This window comes from Juglans regia, chromosome 9 (assembly GCF_001411555.2).
Source record: "Juglans regia cultivar Chandler chromosome 9, Walnut 2.0, whole genome shotgun sequence".
Taxonomy (NCBI): domain Eukaryota; kingdom Viridiplantae; phylum Streptophyta; class Magnoliopsida; order Fagales; family Juglandaceae; genus Juglans; species Juglans regia.
In genome coordinates, this window is record NC_049909.1 from 12,347,030 (window position 1) to 12,363,075 (window position 16,046).

The 16,046-nt window shown below is 35.1% G+C and overlaps 1 protein-coding gene across 2 annotated transcripts; it reads left to right on the plus strand.

The window, feature by feature from the left end:
• The first annotated feature begins 5,727 nt into the window (after positions 1–5,727).
• Positions 5,728–11,600, plus strand: LOC109021148 (probable boron transporter 2). 2 transcript variants are annotated; one of them, XM_019003709.2, is made up of 12 exons: positions 5,728–7,051; positions 7,247–7,329; positions 7,477–7,669; positions 7,760–7,898; positions 8,174–8,339; positions 8,579–8,745; positions 8,870–9,043; positions 9,172–9,267; positions 9,726–9,863; positions 9,948–10,267; positions 10,622–10,892; positions 11,052–11,600. In XM_019003709.2, exons 1-12 carry the CDS (start codon positions 6,948–6,950, stop codon positions 11,343–11,345), a joined length of 2,145 nt encoding a protein of 714 aa, XP_018859254.1. In that variant the 5' UTR covers positions 5,728–6,947; the 3' UTR covers positions 11,346–11,600. The 2 variants fall into 2 exon arrangements, with proteins under 2 accessions (XP_018859254.1, XP_018859255.1); XM_019003710.2 differs by having other exon boundaries at positions 7,285–7,329.
• Positions 11,601–16,046: the final 4,446 nt, after the last annotated feature.

The window sequence follows — 16,046 nt, forward strand, 5'->3', positions numbered from 1 at the left end:
TCTTTTCTTAAATATATATATATATATATATATATATATATATTGTTATTTAGTTTCATGTACTCTAGTTGATCTTCATATTCTTTAATGAGCAAATGCTTACCTGCATTTTATCGTACCCAAAAAAACATGCATGCTTGAAATCATGTGGGGTACCAATTATATCAAAAGCCTCAAATTTGCAGAAATCCCAATTTCCTTAAGTCCTAAAATAGAAGACATGCCCCAAAGTGACGAGATTTCAAAGTTTAGCTAGACTGAGTATCGAGAACTAATCTGTTTGTCGATGGGAGCACCAGAAATAACGTTGTATGTCGTTGTACAACACGAACAAAAACCTAAAACTATTTTTTGACAGTAAGGGAGGAAGAAAAACCAGATCATGATCAGTTTCGATCGAAGTGATTGAAATGGAATGATATAGTGCATGATGGCTTGGGTTGTAAAATTAATGTTAAGATTAATGTTAAGAATTTATGAAGGCATTTCCAATATTTACAAGCTTTTGTCCACGTGTACATAACTGCATATGACGTGGTGCAAGTCCATCCACGTGTAAGCTGATAATAGGTCAAGTACACTCTGTTAAAAAGTGGATAGAATAATTTGTTCATACCCATGTTTCCAGCTGGCCAATTGAGCCGAGGAGGGAACCACCATAGAGGTTGATATTTTTATGCAATCCCATGCAATTAGGCATGCATTGCGCGCATTATTGCATTTGAAAGATATAAAGATTGATGTTGCACGAAACTTCACCACTTGGGATGTCTTGTAAAACTTTTTAATTATGCCTTCATCTTCTGGATCTTTGAAAAGGAAAGTAAGAATGAATGAATCATGTTTTTGTCAAAATAAAGCTCAGTAGATTGTCTTATGGAGATCGAGAGTCAGCCCATACTTTCCTATTAGGGGATTTTCTCACAATTGATGTTTCAAGTAATCTTATGAATGGATTGTTTCAATAATCATCTTTGCGATTAGTGGTGCCACTTGCCCTACATGGGCAGGCAGCCACCCCTCCCGCACCCTATCCCCTTCGTATGCTCCCTAGCCCTGTCCATTCAATGGGTGAATGGGTGGCACAAACCATCATCTGTATCACAGTCCCTATGCACTACAGTTAATTTAGATCCGGTGGAAAACACCAAATTCGTGACCGTGGCTCTCCATGCACAGAAACCACCATATTCGTGGCTCTATCGCTCATTCGCTCCCAAAGTTGAACGAAAACCGAATCAACCAACCAATTAAAACCCAACCAAATAACCAATGAAAATTGAACCAAACCTAAAAAGAGAGAGAAATAAAGAAGAAATGAAGAAGAAGAACAAATGAGAGAATTTTGAAAGAGAGATAGATAGGTGGAAGAAGGAGAAGAAGGAGAAGGAGGAGAAGGAGAAGAAGAAGAGAAGAAGAAGGAGGAGGAGGAGGAGGAGAAGAAGAAGGAGGAGGAGGAGGAGGAGGAGAAGAAGAAGAAGAAGATAAGCTAAAAAAATAAGAATGAGAAATAAGAAGAGGGTGCAGAGAAGATAAGGGTGAGGAGTAGAAGAGAAGAAACGAAGAAGAAGGAGGAGAACGAGAGAGAGACGATGGCTGCGAGATGTGAATTAGGTTTAGAACTTTAGGGGTTTTTTAAGTATGTGTGTGTGTGCGCTTGTGCACATGTGTCTGTGTGTTTATAATAAGCAGGCGGGTGGGCTAAAGCCCAACCCACCCCCCACCCGCTTTCATAATTTTAAAATGAAACCGCCCACCCACTAAGTTAACAGGTAGATTTTTTGCCCATTACCCTTGCGGGCTGGGCATATTGGGTAAGTGGGTCAAATTTGCCGTCTAGGTCTATTCGCGATGGCTAGTCATGGGACTAGACCAATTAGTTGGTGTCATTTCCCAATTAGATTTTAACTCATACACTGTATCTAATGCATTGGGTGTTTGTTGAAATCTTAGCCCCCTCCTAACGGATTTCTTTTTATTTAGTAATAAAATCATCTTGCTAGTAAAAAAAAAAAAGAATGAAAGATTATGGAAAACCTCTTAGACCCAAAATGCTTGAAATAACCCTAAACCTAACTACACTAATACATAAAAAAGTTCAAATTGCTTTAAACTCAAATTAAATTATTTGAAAGTTATGGTTACTTATAGAACAACACAACCATTAAAAGAAGACGGATATGATATTGTCTCATTCCAGCAGTGGCAAGTTGATATTTCAATTCAATCGGGAAGTGTTGCCAATCTTTGAGGGAAATAAGCACCTCTAGCATCATCCTCAAGAAAATTCATGTTCAAACTTATGCAAAGAGCTATCTCTGTAGCTAATATCTCAGCATCAACTTAACTGCAAAGTTTACCCAAAATACTTGATCATTCTCTCTCTCTGTGACCCTCCAAATACTTGGCCCTCCATCGTAAATCTTTGTCGGAGCTTAGCTTCTCCCTCTTCTCCTCCTCAATCTCTACTTAGTCGCCTTTTTGGTTTGCTATTTCAATTTGTCACCGATTTTCTATTTTTTTTCTTTTTCCAGTAGATCAGAAATGTTTGATCTGTCACTTTTCGATCGTCGAACTACCACATGTGCCCCACCACTGTGCTCACTAATCATCGATCTTCAAAACCCTAGTGGAGGAGCTGCCAAATATGTCCTGAAGATCTTCACCAACGACTTCAAAACAAATGGTTCCAATGCTACTTTCACAGATGCGGATCATTACTGCATTTGAAAAATCCACCAATTGGATTTTAGAATTGCTACTGTAGTGGTCCCCTCCTTGGCAAGCCAAGGAAACAAGGGCTCAGGTCCAATTTATTGGTCCTATCACCTGTTTTTTTTTCTACTGTATTCACTATACTTTTTGTAAAATGGGTTGTTGTCAATTCCCATGTACTCTCCTCTTGTAGTCTCTCTTTTAATTCAATGCAAGTTTGTTGAAAAAAGAAAAACTGCTAAGTTCTCTATAAAGTACTACAGTTTTTGACCATTTTTTAATAAGTGATGCTACTTATAAATGTGTGTAAATATAACATGTATTGTTAAATCTATTATAATGAAAAAAATATTAAATATTTAATTTTCTAAAATTAAACCCACTAAAATAAGGACTTTTACACTCTTCAATAGAGAGCCAGCACAACAGTATTCTATTGGAGAGAAGGAAAAAACATCCATATTGAATTAAACCCACTAAAATTTAAATGAAACCACCCTAAATAAAAAATACTGAGATTTATTATACATCAGTTATTATTCACTCACACACTTCACACATATATCTTTTTCATAGGGCCGGTGTGAATGTATTTTTTATAAGATATGGGGTATGAGATGTAGGGTGGTAAATAGTGACCGATGAAAAGAATTTTTCTAAAATATTTGGGATGATTTACGGCCATCCCGGCATTAGGGTGACAAAATCCACTTAGGTCTGAGCCACTATAGGAAAGTGTGGTAGCCCCCTAGGTGGTTCTAAATTTTTCTTGTGATGCAATATTTTGGTGTGGTGCAACTCTATTAAAAAAATAAACTGTCGTGACTTTATGTGCCAATTAACTTACGAACAAAAGGGGTAAGTTATTGAAACTTACACCATATCTAGACAATAGAGACTCTCAATATCAAGATATAGATATTTTTATTTTTTTATGTTAGTTGATATAGCGGACTTCTGTATCAATAGTGCGTTTAGTGTGTTGAAAAGCAAATTTACATATAATTTTTTTATTGAATGGTATTGGGAGAAGTTGGTTTAGCCATGCCTAAAGGGTAAGAATGCAATAGCAAGGATAAGGAATATGATGATGACTATAATAAGATAATGGTTAGGAAGTTAAACTCAAGATGTGCTGTAGATGATAAGGTGATGATGATAAAGTTGCAATAAAATTAAGAGTTAGGTAAGTGAGTGATTAAATAATCTTATGATAATGGTGATGGTTTCATTTAACTCTTTGACGAACAGTTATGATATTAAATGCTTCATCTTTATGGTGGAATGTTTTATTATTCTCCTGATTTTTCACAATAGTCATCTAATTTATTATTATTTTTTTATTAAATGCTTTGGATTTTATACAAAATTAAAAAATACTTAAAAAGTGACACTTAAAACGAAATTTTCAAATTAATTATTACAACTTTTTTAAACTAATTATTACGACTTTTTCAAAATTTTAAATAAAAAACAATTCTAACTTTTGCAAATCCAAACAAAAATAATATAATAAAACTATATTCTTACAATATTTTAACTTTATAATATTTTTTATTTAAATTTTTCTTTCTCCTTTCTCAAAACCCAAACAATACTAAACTCAAATTATCTCATTACTATTTACAAATTATCTTACTACTATTTATAAAATTCTCATATTATTTCACTCTCCAAACAAACCCAAATTATATTTGGAAATAAAATAAGATGAGATAAAATAATATTAGATGATGATTTTATATCTCATCCCATACTCTAAACCTGCCCTTCATTGAATTTTAGAGTTTAAGATAGCATAATGCACATCAACATTCATAATTTAGAAGAATTTCACATGGGTATTTAATTTTAAGATAAAAACTTAAATCCTAAATCTTTACCATAGTGACTAAAAAAATGGATTTTGTATAACTCATGGAATGGACATCTAATATTCCATCCGAGAGTTATCAGTATTTATCAAATATTTATAAAATATGTTCCTATCTAACGGAATGCTATTGGATCAAATGATAATGACATTGTTGAAAAAAAGATGACTTTTTCCAAATGAAACAAAAATTAGATTCATGTGACAAGATAAAAGTTTCTTATTCCTTAGCCGAAAAGATATGTGACCATGAAATATGGATTAAGCGGAACAAAATTGACTGGGTGGTAGAGTCGTGAAAATACCTATTTCTTTCATATTTTAGATCTTAGTTTCATGGAACAATATATTACTGTTGAAACAAGGAAGAATTAAAAAGAAAAAAAATAAAAATAAAAGGTGTTGTGTGTTCATTTTATAGCGAAAAAAAAAAGTTCAAAATTATAGCCATTAGCAAAGCCTCTGATATGGGCGTTTCAACTTTCCTTGATCTGGGTCTTTTCGGCCGCTTTGGTGGCTAGACAGTAGAAAGTTGTTCAGTTCATCAATGTTTATCTTCGGTCTCATTTGTTTGTATTTACGGTTTATCTTAATTTATTTTATTTAATTATTATAATTATTTTAAATTTTTTATATAAAATAAAATAAATAATTTAATTTTTTTTAATTTTAAAATAAAAATAATATTAAAAAATATATTTTAATAATATTTTATTTAATTTTTTAAGTTTAACCTCAACTTATCTCGATTCGAAAACAAATAAGCTTTCCTCTCGGCAGTCCCTTAAGCCCAAAACTTTTCGTTCTTTGTTGTTTAAACACAACCTTGGAGTAATGGAGCGAATGGTAACAAAGCATTTGAGTCCTCAAAATAAAGATTAGGAGAAATAATATACTTTTAATGACTTCATTAAAAAGTATATACCTGTACTATAACATGTTTTTCAGAAGGGAAGACTGCAAGTACACTGAATAATTTACCGATAGTTTACAACTCAATTGAAGCCGAAGAAGTTAAGAAACATCTTTTTTTTTTTTTTTTTTTTGTCAATTTTATTCTTATTTTCTCAGGAAACGGCAGGTTTTTAGTGGGTTTTGTTTTTTACTCTCCCTGTCTGTCTTTCTCTCTCCGCTTTCTCTCATCATTTTCTTTGTCTCCTCCACTGCTGAGAGCCTGAGAGAGTTATTTATGCTTAGTCATCGCACACTATCTCATTCACGCGAAAATCCCTTGCAAGTTTGCTGAAAGATCTATAAGTTTCACGTTCTTTGCTCGTTTATTGCCTGAGTTGTCAGTAGAACCTTTCCTGCCTTCTTTTATATCTCTGTGCTCTCAGTCTCTCGCCTTTTGCAACTCCAAGCCTTTTTTTATCTGCCAGTTCTCCAAGTGTTCGTGTTGTTGCTAAGAAGGGTCCTCTTTGAATAATGTAACTTTGGTTTAGCTGTGATTGGTTCTTTTCCCAGTTTGGTTGATGCTCATTTGCTTAAAAGTGTTCTGAATCAATCTTGTTTGTGGTTTTAATCATGGGTTCTCGCTAGTCTTGCTGAATAGATAATCTATGTTCATCTTTCTATTGATACCCATTTGCTTCAAATAGTTCTGAACCATCGCAAATGCAGCTTTTACAAATGGGTTCTCCTTAGTTTGGTGCTTGTTGCTCTTTTTAATTTCCCAACTCTAGAGCTTGACTGCGATTTCCACCAATTTTAGCATGTAAAAGTTATATCCTGTAATTAATCTTAGCATTCCGCTTCATTTTGTTACGTTGATGTACTTCTTGATAGTTAGAAGAGAGGGACGGTGATGGATCTGAGCTTTGTCAAAGTCAACCACCGCTAGTACTGATCTGAACATATGCAGAGCGTCTGTCAATTTTATTAAAGTTTAGAACTTCCTAATTTACTATGAATTCCATTCGTTAATATCCTTGATTCTTTACCAAGATAAGGAATCCATGTAGTTGCATCCATTACCAACTAGTTTTTTTGTTCTTCCTCGTAGCAATATACTCCAACATTCTTTATAACTCACTAGAGATGTAAATTCTTTAATTGTAATCATTTGCCGATGGATATTATCAAGGGTCTGTTATACTTGATGAGTCGACATTCTTTTTTCCTTTTCTCTCAAACTCCAACGATGAAGAAGAAATCATTGCCTCTCTGCCCATAATTTTGCCTATACATACACAGATATATTTTCTCATGCAAGTCTAGTTACCATGTTGGCCTCTCGAGTCCCTTAAAATCCGAACCTGAATTAAGCATCTTTCATTCCACATATTTCCCGGGTTACTTGTTACTCAAACAAAAAACTAAATAAGTTATCATCCCTTCTTCACAAACTATTCGACCTATCATGGAAGAAACATTTGTTCCCTTTCGTGGGATCAAGAATGACCTCAAAGGAAGACTTTTGTGCTATAAACAAGACTGGACCGGTGGTATCCGAGCGGGTATCAGGTTTGTGACTCTTGTAATTCTTATCCATATATAACAATTTGACTAATATGTTGTTAAAGATATTGAACTTAGTAACTTACAACCGCAATCTGCTAGCCATCACAGTTTCTGATCCATGGACAACTTTCAATTCTGTAGATATTGCCACTTTTATATTTTTACTATGAATATATTATCATTATCTCCAATCACTAGGATCCTGGCTCCAACAACGTACATATTTTTTGCTTCAGCAATTCCAGTTATATCTTTTGGGGAGCAGCTGGAGAGAGAAACAGGTGTGCTGGATTTTCCTTTTTTGGCTGCCAACTTCCTATTCTAGTTACTTATCATCTCCCCAAATAAAAAATACACAAAAATATTATCATAGCTGATAAATTGGGAATTGTTTTCTCAGACATGCTTCCTTTGATTATATGTTGCAGAAGGAAGTTTGACTGCTGTGCAAACTCTTGCATCAACAGCACTTTGTGGTGTTATCCACTCAGTTGTTGGAGGACAGCCCCTACTTATTCTAGGAGTGGCTGAGCCAACAGTGCTGATGTATACATTCATGTTCAACTTTGCTAAGGACCGGAAGGATTTGGGGCAGGAACTCTTCTTAGCCTGGACTGGATGGTATCACATAAACACTTGGGTACTTGAAAAATGCAAAGGGCTTGATGTTTAGTGATATTTGACACTCTTTATACATAATTGGGTTTTCAGGGTCTGTGTGTGGACGGCGCTTTTGCTCTTCTTGCTGGCTGTTCTGGGTGCCTGCTCAATTATCAATAGATTTACACGCATTGCTGGTGAATTGTTTGGTCTGCTAATTGCAATGCTATTTATGCAGCAGGCCATACGGGTGAATATCATTTATGGTTTTAATTTTTTAAATAATAACTTCATTTTGACTAATGAGGACTGGAAGGTTCTTGAAATAACATTAGATCTGAAAGTTAGTTTGAAAAGCTTCTACGGTATTGAGTAGTTTTCATGGTGGTGACAAGTCCTTAAATACCAGACCTTTTCCCCAAGTCACTTAACAAGCTAATTTGCTTTGTTAACATTCTATTTTTTATCAGTACTTTGTAAAAATTCTTTTCGCTGGACCTTTAATTCATGGATCTTATGATACAGGGACTTGTGGAAGAGTTTGGCATACCCAAGAGAGAGAATCCAAATCAGACTGCATTCCAGCTATCCTGGCGATTTGGCAATGGAATGTTTGCATTGGTTCTGTCCTTTGGCCTTCTTCTTACTGCACTAAGCAGTCGTAAAGCTAGATCCTGGCGCTATGGGACTGGTATGCAGAGTTTGCTTTCGAAGTATCAAGCATAGGGTCAAAAGATTAAATTTGGTTTTCACCAAGTGTTCTTCAATTAGTAAATTTGATATCATCTTTTTATTTTTTCCCTTTTGATTGTCTTTTTAATGAAATTGTTAGTTTCTTGCTGTCAGGCGAAAGAACTATTTTTCTTTATCTATGCTGTGCATCATATATGTTATTAGTTTTCTTATGTTATAGGTGTTTCAAATTTATAGGTTGCCTACGGGGATTTATTGCGGATTATGGAGTTCCTTTAATGGTGCTTGTATGGACTGGTGTCTCTTACATGCCTGTAAATGATGTCCCAAGAGGGATCCCCAGGCGTCTTTTCAGCCCAAATCCATGGTCTCCAGGGGCATACTCAAATTGGACGGTTATAAAGGTGAATCTTATGGTTTGTCAAATAGCTGCTAAGACTCCTCTCTGGCATCTGCTTCAGGGACGCCCAAATTTTGTTTCCTTGTGTCTGAAGCTTGGCTACAAACTCATGCTGCTAAGTTGTGCAGGACATGTTGAACGTTCCTCCATTATATATAGTTGGAGCATTTATACCAGCAACTATGATAGCTGTACTTTACTACTTTGATCACAGTGTTGCATCCCAACTTGCCCAGCAGAAGGAGTTTAATCTGAAGAAACCCGCTTCATATCATTATGACCTTCTTCTTCTGGGTTTTTTGGTGAGCTGTCTCTAAAGAATACCAAATTCACTTGTAATTTTGTCAAAAAACTCCATCTTTAAAAGAATTTTTATTAATCTATCTACGGAAACTTCTCATTTTAGTTTTTGTATTATTTTCCTTGCCAGGTCATATTATGTGGTCTTATTGGCATTCCTCCTTCCAACGGCGTAATCCCGCAATCTCCAATGCATACTAAAAGTTTAGCCACTCTAAAACATCAGGTAAACCACCTTATTGTGTTCTGGAAGTTAAATAGTCTCATTTTATAGTTCTAGAATCCCGTTATTTTTGTTTGCAAGTTTATCAGAGCATAGAATTCAGGTCGTTAGAATAAAAAAAACCTTACCCTCTGTTCTGCAATCCCAGCACAAAGGACAAACCAAAATCCAACCATTCTTTGAATTCACTCCAATGATCCTAATCATCTGATATACTCGTTGCATTGGTACTAATTGGACAGTTGAGAATATCTGTCTGTGACCGTTATGAACTCTAAAATAAATCCTTGTCCTATCTTCCAATTTTGACTTATCCTGCAATGAGAATGCATCTCCTTGCCTTTTTGTTTCTTTGCCTTCCTCTTTGAATGACCCTTTTCTGTTAGTTGCTTTCTGAATTCTTCTTTCTCCTGACATATATGTTAATAAATACAATGGGCCTTTTGGTTTCTCTGGAGCAGCTTTTGCGGAATAAGCTTGTAGTGACAGCCCGACAAAGTATGTGTAAGAATTCAAATTTGGGTCAATTATACCAGAACATGCAAGAAGCATATAATGAAATGCAGACTCCACTAACCTACCAAATTCCATCCACTCTGGTAAGCGTATGATTTTTTATATATACAAAGATATATATATATATACACACGCATTTTCTTGTCTTAGCTCTGTGCTTCAAACAGGGTCTTAAAGAGCTGAAAGAATCCACTATTCAATTAGCCTCCAGTAATGGCTATATTGGAGCCCCTGTTGATAAGGCAGTTTTTGATGTGGATAAGGATATTGATGATCTTTTGCCTGTCGAAGTTAAAGAACAACGCCTCAGTAATCTGCTTCAGGCATTAATGGTTGGCAGTTGTGTTGCTGCGATGCCTCTGCTAAAGAAGATCCCAACTTCAGTTCTTTGGGGCTACTTTGCTTTCATGGCAATTGAAAGCTTGCCTGGAAATCAGTTCTGGGAGAGGATATTGTTGCTTTTCACTGCTCCAAGTCGAAGATACAAGTAAGTTTCTGCTCATATTTCTAGTTACTCTTGTTAATCGCCATGGGTTTGAGGACTTCAAGTTCTTCCGTACTGGGAACAACATATTTTCGTATCTTCATGGTCTCTAATGCTTATCTCTTTTTTTCCTCAGAAAATGGCTTTATAATTCTAATTCTCTTATGTAGAATGGTCTCATATACAATCATGGATATTTTTTCTTTCAGTTTTAATTTCTTATATATCCATGGATTTTTTTTTTTTTAATTTCCATTGATGGCTTTTCACTGCTCCATGTGTGTGTGAAATTGTGAACATTATTAGCCTTCTTATTATTTTTAGAAGAAACAAATGATATTTACATAATTTTGTTAGGGTGCTGGAGGAGTATCATGCAACCTTTGTCGAGACTGTGCCCTTCAAAACAATTGCCACCTTCACCTTGTTCCAGACAGCTTACTTGCTTGTATGTTTCGGCATAACATGGATACCATTAGCTGGGGTCCTTTTCCCACTGTTGATCATGCTTCTTGTACCAGTGCGACAGTATTTTCTCCCCAAGTTTTTTAAAGGTGCCCATCTGCATGAGTTGGATGCTGCAGAATATGAGGAAGCCCCTGTGATTGCTTTCAACATCTCAGTTCAAGTAAGTGTCTTAACCATTCTAGAAATCATATTTAGAAATGTCGTTCTTGCTTTCCCTTTGATGATGATGATTCAAAATTGATTTCCATTCTAAAACAGGCCTTTATTAGCTAATCTCCTGATGCTTATCACCACATCTTGATGTTTTATGTACTATCAGGACCAGGATGCTCAGGCAAGAATTCCTAACATTGATGGTGCGGAAATTCTTGATGAAATCATCACAAGAAGCCGTGGTGAGATCCGTCTCACTCAGAGTGCTAAGGTAACAAGTTCAACCCCTATTTTGGATATCAGGCCTACTCATAGCCTGCAGGCATCACCAAGAAAATACAGCCCCCGTGTAAATCAACTGAGGGGGGAACAGAGTCCCAGATTGAAAGGAAAAGAACTTGAAGCAAAACAAACTCCCAGTCCCGGGCCATCTGTTCTTGGACAAAGCCCTCGTAGTTAAGTTTTAAGCTAAAACCTAAATTTGTGATTATTGTGAGGTTAGTAGTCAAGGGTGCTCGAGAGGTCCTGTTCTAAATCATGTAACCAAGTGTTATCTTGTAGATGCGTGTTTCTTTTATTTCGTCCAACCTTCTATAATGGATAACTACTCTTGCTTTGTATTTACTTACAAAAAAAACTACTCAACTTGTATCTCTCATATAGGCTGGGCAGAGAATGTACTTGTGATAATGGATAACAGGTCTATTTATTTTCACTGCTTCTGTTGGTTGGTCATCTTATATACTTCCTTCTTTAAGTAATCTGTGTTCTGAAAGTGCTTTTGATAGGGCTGCACAGAGCAGCATATAATTTTTTTTTTCTCAAGTTGAATAAAAATAAAAAGTATCAACAGAAGCAGAGCGTGCTCTGTGCTTCTATTACTCGATCTATTCAGCATTGATCATAAACATTAGTGCTTCCATCCTTCCTTTGTGTGGGGGCGATTCATTACTGAATTCAGCATTCATATATATATATGATATGTTCATGTCAATTGCCTTAATTACTAACCTTCCACTTGATCCAAAAATCAAATTATGAGATTTACAAATAACAGTTATACTGCTAAATCTATGGTAATCAAAGCCCCTCTATGGATGTGTCTTCTTTAATTTGACAGAATCCTCCATACACTCGGAGCTAAAATGTTGTGAGTAAACTTTTGGGAAAGGAGGATATGTTCTTGATGTAGGAGGCTTATTCATTAAAAAAACTCATTTACAAGCTTGTCTATTGACACATCAACCACACTACTGATGTGGAAAGAAGTATTTATGTTTTTATTTTTATAATAATTATAATGAGTCTCATAATAAGTGTTATATTTACACACTAGCTTCAGCTTGTAAGTAGTAGAAAATGGGTAGAACATGGATATATTACTTGAGGTCGTCCTTTAATTCATGTTATAGGCGAGATTTTATGTTATGGCTGTTTAAATTCAGGGAGGCCCATTCTAACTCTAATTTTAACCTGTTTTACACTCCTGGTCTTGGTTGTCATCAAGGACATTGAATTCATGGGATTTGACACCTATATGTGTCATCTTTCGTAAAGGGAACTGCAGCAAAGGTGAGCCTTTTTACCAGATTTTTAAAGCCATGCCAATTGCATTGCAAGTTTGATGAAGTTCATGTTGACCAGGCTTCCACTCAAGGCTTCATGATTGTTGGGGGAGAATCTTTTCCTACACTATATAGCATTGAGAGTACCACACTATTAGCTTTATATGTCCTTTGCTGCATTAGTAATGGAGCAGGCCTGCTGCTTTTGTACTTCCCATCTTTTCTTTTCTTTTTCTTGAAGCATTTTACAGCTGCTTTAGTTCTAATCAACCTCCTTTCTTAGAAGATGTAATTAATCTCTGTTTTGGAAGATTTGAATAACCTTCTCTCTCTCTCTTCTTCTTGTGTTATTATGCAAATCTTCATGGATTCTACATCTGAATGTCACTATAAATTCAGTTCTCTGTCTATATCCACAGTAAAAGCCTCATCATTCACAAGAATAAGAAAGTTTGGTTGGTACAGATTTGGTGATTGATTAGATTGGTTAGTGGAATAAGCATGCATGCAATTCCTTCCATTATCTGGACCCTGCTCTCTGTACTACTGGATCTTCGTGTCACTCAAATATTTGTCATCGATATATATTTGATACTGACAGAGATAGATGACAGAAATTGAGTACCACCCATCTTTAGTTGTTATACTAACCCACACTAAGCATGTTTTGATAGTGTGATGAGATGAAATAATTTTAAAAAAAAATTAAAAATTAAATAAAATATTATTAGAATATTATTTTTTAATATTATTTTTATTTTAAAATTTGAAAAAATTAAATTATTATTATATTTTGTGTAAAAATTTAAAAAAATTATAATGATGAGATGAAATGAAATAAGATGAAACCATTTCTGTATTCAAACGGACCTACATCTAAGCATTCAAGTATGCTGAGCTAAGGTCATTTTTATTTTTGTGTGAATATAAAAAACTGTTAAAAGTAGAAATAAAAAATATCAAGGTCGTCAATTTCTCATTGTCAAGGCATTTTTCAGTCACGGTGGCCAGCAGTATGGTCTGATGGCCCATGTCTTGGTCTTTTGACGGTGTTTGATGGTTGTGCTTGAGATGAACATTCATGGTTTGCAGAATGATAAATAACAATGAATAAAAAAAAAATGCAGAGATTTTAGTGATTTGGTAATAAAACCTGCATCCATGGATCTTGGAGAAGTGAAATCTACTATAAATACAAACTTTCACGGTCTCTCTAGCTCTTTGATACAATATTCATGGATGAAAGAAGAACAAGGAAGAAGAAAAAGGTGAAGTCAGGTCACCAAAGTGAAGTCCCTTGCCTCTCTCTCCTTTCGTCCTGCAATCTTTCCTCTCTTGTCCTCATCATTATCAATTTTAAGCCTTGCGCTTACGGTTTTTTTTCATTGTATAATCCTATCAAGCTTTGATATCTTCTCCCTTTACTATTTACCATTGCCTTTGCTGCTGTGAACCCTAACTGCAGTTTTGTCCCCAACACTCATTAAACTAAGTTTTTGGATCAGCAGTGATGTAAGACATGTTTGATTAGTATTGATTCCATTATGAAAAAATATTCGTATCAGCCGGAAGTCGCCGCACACTCAACGGAACGAGTGAAAAAAAAAAAAAAAAAAACCCGTGAGGTGTGTTGCGGCTTCCGGCTGATACGCAGCAAACCTCTTCCATTATTTGTTTATACCAGCATAGGAATTAGTTTACATGGCCTACTATAATATACATTTTTCCGTCGAATAGTACTATTTGAAAACCTTTACACTACACAAGATTCACATGGCATAATTTAATTTTTAAGATTAAAATTTTAAAATTTAGTTTCTAAATCAAATTATGTGTAAAGCCCCGGTCCTGTACAGGTCGGAGAGTTACTTCCTAACACTTAAACTAACATTTCAACAATATAAAAATAGACTCCAAATTTCCAATATCATATAGAAAATTTGATTCAAGCCACTATACTTAAATCATCTCACCCAAAGCTCCAAAATCTTGATCCTCAGCTGAACCATCAAAATATCTGGAAAAAAAAATATTGTGGAGATAAGGGGTGAGTTATCAACAACTCAGTAAGCAGAGAGTATATACTAGCATGTAAACATGAGCATTTATAAAGTTCGGTATGGAGAACAAGACATTTACTTTCAGAATGCAGAAACAATATATTTTCTTTCAGAATGCATAAACAAAACTTGTTACAAAACATCAGAGTGAATCTTTTCAAAAAAACAAACTTGTTCTAAAAAAGAAAGTCTTTTGGCATATCCAAACTGAAACATTATATTCATATCATCTCATCGAGACAAATACCATGTTTCACTCCCGTGGTAGGGTTATAAACCACCATTATACTCGTGGCTGGGCCGTATACCATGTTTTACCTCCGTGGTAGGGTTATAAACCACCATTATACCCGTGGCTGGGCCGTATTCCATGTTTCACCCTCGTGGTAGGGTTATAAACCACTATTATATCTGTGGCTGGATCTTAAAAAAAACAGAACGGAACATCATCGGAACCAGATCACGTTCAAATACAAAATCAGAACTTCATGCCAAGGTTTTCAAATGACGCATCATATCAAAACAAAATACTGAATAGTTTCAGATTATTTCACATGTTCGAAATAAACAGAATCCAAAACATATTCATTTATTCATAGAAAAAACTTTTAGATTTTTATATTCGCTCCTTTTGCATAGTTCCGAAACAGAATGCGCAAAATTAGCTCATGTCTACACCAGTCATGACAGAAAATAATTTCCCTTATATAGAATTTATGCATATGTAGAATAAACATTTGAGGTCGTTTCATATTTCTTTTCAAACAAACATGCATATTTTCAAAGTCAACCTCATTTCATTTCTTTTATACAAAACTAGTATATGAACCCCGCTTACCTGGACAACTTAGTTTTTCAGAATTTTCTTAAAAAATGTCGAGTCGACTATAAATCGTCACCTATAAAAATAATCACATAATTTCCATAAGTTTTCAATCAATCACGGATTTCGATGTTTAAGCCTAAGTTTATAAAATAACCTATTTTAATTTCTCAAAACTTAAAACCCTCATAATCTCAAAATATATCATCACTTCCTAAACATCACCAATATCCACCATGACCAACGTCAAACTTAAAACACCAATATTTAAACCCGAAACAACCAACAAATTTTATAGCATAAACCAATCATACAAATAACTCCATCATCCAATCCAACCGACCCCCTTACTCCTCGGACTCAGTCCTGCACAACCAACCAATTAACAGTAAATATGAGTTAGCACAAAAATACATTTAAATCTCAAAAATTCTTTAGGAAAATACTTACAATGCTATAATATAATTTTTGAAAGTCACGGAGGTGCTAGAAGTGGAGGCACAGCAACGGAATAGTGCAAAATGCACTGTAGCCATGGGTCTCAAAAATCCACTTTTGAACGGGGACAAACCAAGACCCGAGATTGATAGGAAATGGTTTAGGGATGTTAGTAAAGTTAGTGGTGGTGGTAGTTAGCCGTGGGTGGCGGCGTAAAGAGCTGTTTAAGGCAAAAAATGTTCAAAAAGGAAATGTTGATGGTGGGGCTTCACCGG